This window comes from Meleagris gallopavo, chromosome Z, assembly GCF_000146605.3.
Source record: "Meleagris gallopavo isolate NT-WF06-2002-E0010 breed Aviagen turkey brand Nicholas breeding stock chromosome Z, Turkey_5.1, whole genome shotgun sequence".
NCBI classification, from domain to species: Eukaryota; Metazoa; Chordata; class Aves; order Galliformes; family Phasianidae; genus Meleagris; species Meleagris gallopavo.
This window is the reverse complement of record NC_015041.2, coordinates 51,071,657-51,076,775: the sequence shown is the minus strand read 5'-3', so window position 1 is coordinate 51,076,775 and position 5,119 is coordinate 51,071,657. Positions and strand designations below refer to the sequence as shown.

Below are 5,119 nucleotides of genomic sequence, written 5' to 3'. Positions count from 1 at the left end.
CCCCTCCACACACACACTTCTTCCATCTTCCACATCCCACTTCTTCCCACTAGAACCAGGAATGGCCCCTATACATACCTGGTTTCTTGTAAGTGACATAAATGTAGAGTCCAAGGACTATGACATATGTTAAAAGCGCGGCCCACCAGTTGATGACAAACATCACAATACAGCACAGAATGGCTCCAACAAGAGAAATCCACATATTGTAGTATTTGAAAGCAGGACGCCAACCTAGTCAAAATTTAATTTGGAGGATAAGGGAGGAAAGAGGGGGAAATAATGTAATTCAAGGGAAAGAAGGTCCTGTCCCTCTTCTCCCTCCTTAGTGTTCTGAATCACATTTCACCACAAAACACACCAGTTTCAGTAGTATAACAAATAGAGACTTTGGCACGTTTACAAAAACTTAATTTTTCACCATTTATCAAACTAATTCACATTTTTCTTGCATAGATACGTAAAAGTTCCCAATGTTGTCTTCTAAAAGCTATCTCTAAAGGTTGAAGATGTTTGTGCCAGTATGTTTACTGAAGCAGAATAGAAGTACCTTTGGCAATAAGTTTCAAGAAAATTGATTTTTGCTTTCAAAGCAAAACCTCAGCCTATGTGTAACGTAAGTCATCAGCCTAGTACCTCTCCCTCTCATACTTTCAACTGCTTTTAGGTACGTTTATATTTCCACACAAATTTTCATTACATGAAAAGCCCCCATTTCATCAATACATATATTCCACAAACATATTCGTACAGAGCTGTGCAGTAACCGAAACATCTAGGGACATTTTAGCATAGGGGACCAGGTATGAGAAACACTAGTCTGCAAGTACTGTTCCTTGGTTCAGTCTTGTATTTTAACTGGCCTCCCATACCAAACAAAGGCTATAAAAACATGTCCATTCCACTACTTCCTTCTGGGCTGGAAGACTAAATATATTACTGAGAAATCTAAAGATGACAAAAAAGTGGGTCTTGAACACCAGAAACTGATTTAGCAAGAAAACTGTCTTGAACAGACAGTCTTAAGTATACTTGATGAGAAATGAAGGAATATTATCAGAGATCTATTCAAGAGTTACTGAACAAGTACTGAATTATCTTCTGTTTCCGCAGCAAAACTGACAAACACTTGTAGCTCCCAAGCTATTCTTGGGAACCATTCTATCCTTCAAATTTTGGGAGGCTCGAGTTATTTAAGAATAACTCAGACGTGTCATGAAAGTGAAATAGATATTTAGTATTGAATTAAAGCAGACTTTCATTTACATTAGTAGCTTTTCAATTTTTCTGCACTTAGGAATTGCAAGATAAACTTTGAACCCAAGAATATGGTTCCTACCTGGAGATTTTGCAAGAGATGCATGGAACACAGAAAAGTTAATCAAGGCATATGAAGCCAAGAAGAAGTTAGAGATAATTGGAGCGATGACGTTCAGTTCAGCTGCAGAACAAAAATGAAGTAGAATGTTATAATATATACCATCTAATGGCTTTGTACATTTCAGAGTTAACTCAACCTTATGTTACGTAGGCAAAATCACTTTGTGCTTTCCAATAAATGCAGCTACTAACTTAAATGTCTCTTATTAACTGAGTTATCTTCTGATAGTCAGGAAACGCAAGTTTCAGTTTTTTAAAAATACAGCATTTTTACATCAAGTGTTCCACAACTGCTTCTTCTGATTACTATACGCTTTCTTAAAATAACTTGAGCGAATTTCTTTCCCACCATGGTTTGATTTAACACTGCTGTAAATATATTGGGTTCTGAAGAACCCGAAGTCAAATTTCTTTAGTTTACGTCTCAGTTCCAACAAAAAAGAGTAAAAGGCTAGTAAGAACAAGAGACTTTCATCTATGGCAAATGGTAAGAGCAAAATTAGCATGAACAAATATGACAAACATGCTAATTTGCTTGCATTTTAATTGAAAATCTCAATTAATGGTATTAGTATTAGTACATTATTACTTATCAATTCCACTGCAACAGTGATGAATATTTTCTTTTCAGAGACAGAGATGGAAAGGAAAGCATCAAGCTCTTCCATGAGGCAGCACAGTACAAAAAATTCATACCAGTATCCTCTCTATTAAAAAGCAGCAATCACAATGTGTCAATTTGCAAGCATTCAGTTGTTATAATCAAGCCTCCAGTCATCTTGTTGCAGTTGAGAAAGCGCGCGCGCACACACACACACACACCTCAGATTGGAAAGGATAAAACAGCATAAAAGGAAGAGCTGAGAGTGCTAGCACAGAACACACGGGCAAACATAGCAATATCAGTTCACCATCTTCCTAGAACAAATGTAATCCTTCACCTAGACTATCTTTACCACTGCCAATAGCAGCAGCAATCATCTCTATCATCTGTAGAACACACTTTAAAAAGTTCTGTTCATCTAAGCTTGCCATTTACTGAAGCCATTTGTAATTATTAAAAATCTAAATTAAATTTTCATATTTACAACATATTACATCATTCTACTTTAAACAAAATGTATTTCGTTCATTAACAGTATGTTACAACAGATGCCTGAAGTGATTAGAGAAAGTGAAATCTACTTACTGTTCAATTTAGATTTTTTCTAGTTCTAAGCATTGAGATATTTAGGATCCAGAAGAAAATCCTTAAACTAAAATTTAGAATCCTCACTTAGAAATCAGCTGTGTGTTAGATCTCAGGGACAATATCATCAAGCCAATGAGATGGAAAAGAATGCTTTATGAAAGACAAAAAGGAGATCCAGATTTACTTTAATTTCAAACTAACCAATTAGTATGAATCCAAGAGCAATTAAAAATGTTAGAAGATATCCTCTCAGTGGTTCATTGTTCTTCCCATAGCCTTTAGCAAACATCTGAAATCCTGGATAGATGTTGTCCTTGCACAAAGCCTAAAAAAATAAAATGCAAGAGTTAGTGTGCACTTAGTTAAAAAAATATCCTTATTAATGTTTACTAATGCTGTCTTTCAATGCATATATCATCTTCCTAGAAGAAGCTAACCTGTACTTATTCTGTTAACAATTGTCTTACCATTTCAGTTTTTTGCTTTTCCAATATTCTATCCTTCAGTAGCAAGTGCTGCTCTTCACTAAATGCTTTACTGTACTTCACAGGTGTCTTACAGAGAGTCTCTCGTTAAGGAGAAAACCAACTTCTTCAGAAAGTGGAAAGTTTACCTAACATTTACAGTAGTTCCCTAAATCAACACGTCTGTTTATATTCTGCAACAAAGCCTCTTCTACGTTTGACTATTTACTGACATTTTGGGGAAGAAGGTCCACCAGAGAACAGTAAAGTTTTATTCAATTAAAAAGAACATGAAATAAAAATAATAAGATTAAGGAGTTTAAGAAGGAGGGGCATTCATTTGGAAACACCAACAAAATTAATGTGAAGAGACGTAAACAAGAACCGGTTCACAATTACATTATTTTGTGAAAGTATTGAAAGGATTCTACAGGTTCTACTTTGATTATTTTGAGGAATGAACTAATCTATTATTTTTTACATTATGCTAGTGGTATTTCATTTCTTGGAACTTCCTAGTTCCATGAAAAGCAATTTACTGAATATCTAGACGTTATACTCCCCTCACTCCAAGATAGCAGCATGTTTGGCTGCCACATATAAACACCCTGGGATGCATGACCATTAAGATCCCAGTTTCAAGAGTAACCATCACTTCATTCACTTCAACTCATTTGAATGCTTGGTTTGTTCCAAAAGGCAGAAAGTCTTGGATAAGTGACATTACAAAGGTTGGTAATAACTCACTCATAAGAAAGTAACCAGAAACACTTAAGATCTGACATAAGTTACATTCTAGCCACATTTACTAAAAATAGGATGCTGTTTTCCCATTTTAAGCACCAGGTAAACAGATTACAGATTAATCTACTGGACTCAGCAGTTACAAGTCATGATTACAGTATGTCAGAGTCCCTTTTCCAAAATTCTCATTTGAAACTTAATTAGAATTAATCTTTAAAAGATTATGGTTTTGCATCCATACTTACCTGGAAGATTTTAGGCGCACTCACAAGAGATGCTAGTGCAGATGACAAGGTAGCTGAAAAAATGCCTGCAGAAATCAGGGGTGCAAACCCTGATACCATGCTCATCACCTAGAAGTAGAAAAACTTTGTTTTTGGTGGGTTTTTTCTTGCTGTTGTTAGTTTAAAAAAAAAAGTTAAGAAGTATAATATTGTAACTACACAAGCTACTATTAACAGCACACAAAAAGTATATAAAAATACTTGGTACTCTTCACTTACAAGTCAAATTCACACATTCACATCTATGGATGAACGAGGGCCAAAGAGGGGGAGTAGGAATTAGGGTTAAAAAATCCCCGATCCAGGACAAGAGAAAGTAGCTTATCAGATAGTATTTAGTCCAACCATGTAAACTGACTGATGGCAGAAGTCTCAATGGACTAATAAAAAAGAAAGGAAACTTCAGCCATAGAAGAAAAATACACATTATACATCATTTTGACCATCCAGTCACTAAGAAACAGCCCAAGTAACAAAGCAACTGAATTTGGGGAACATCTTGGGAAGGTTTGTTTTATGTTTTGCCACAGTTAAGTCAGGTTTGCTTCCCATTCTCACTCCAATTTGTTTCCCATTCCTATCTACAAGGACAGAACAAGCTTGGTTCTCATATCCATAATGATCATATTTTCAATCATCTGAATGAAATACAATATACCATTACTGGCAGACTGAAAGACTAGCAATAAATGCTGAGTAAACCAGATGTAGAGAAATGTTAATATGATCAAAAAATCCCAAATCAAAAGCAAAGCAGTTTCTTGTCTAATTGTCATACATCCTCAGAATGGCAGAAGATGGTAGTTCTAATGCTCTACTCTCTTATCATAGATGCATACAGCATTTCAAGTGTCAGTTAAGATAAAGAACCATGAATTTAAGAATAGTCATGGTTTTAATGGGTACTTTCCGTATGAAATTAAAGTTTAGGCTGCTTGAAGACAGAGTATTTAATAATTTGATAACATCTTGAAAAGCTTAGAATTTTACTCAGAGCAAACCTAGCATGGCAACGTCCTTCTAACAGCAGTTCTGGAGTGTTGCTAAATTTAGAT

The 5,119-nt window shown here is 35.3% G+C and overlaps 1 protein-coding gene across 1 annotated transcript in view; it reads right to left on the bottom strand.

Moving 5' to 3' along the window:
• SLC12A2 (solute carrier family 12 member 2) overlaps positions 1-5,119 on the bottom strand; it is a gene marked incomplete at its 5' end in the record, with an annotated part of 59,890 nt that overhangs the window by 20,761 nt on the left and 34,010 nt on the right. Inside the window, 4 exons of the mRNA XM_010726025.2 lie at positions 51-234; positions 1,340-1,441; positions 2,774-2,897; positions 4,026-4,133. Of these exons, the coding sequence (XP_010724327.2) occupies positions 51-234; positions 1,340-1,441; positions 2,774-2,897; positions 4,026-4,133 (518 nt within the window). The remainder of the gene's footprint in view (positions 1-50; positions 235-1,339; positions 1,442-2,773; positions 2,898-4,025; positions 4,134-5,119) is intronic.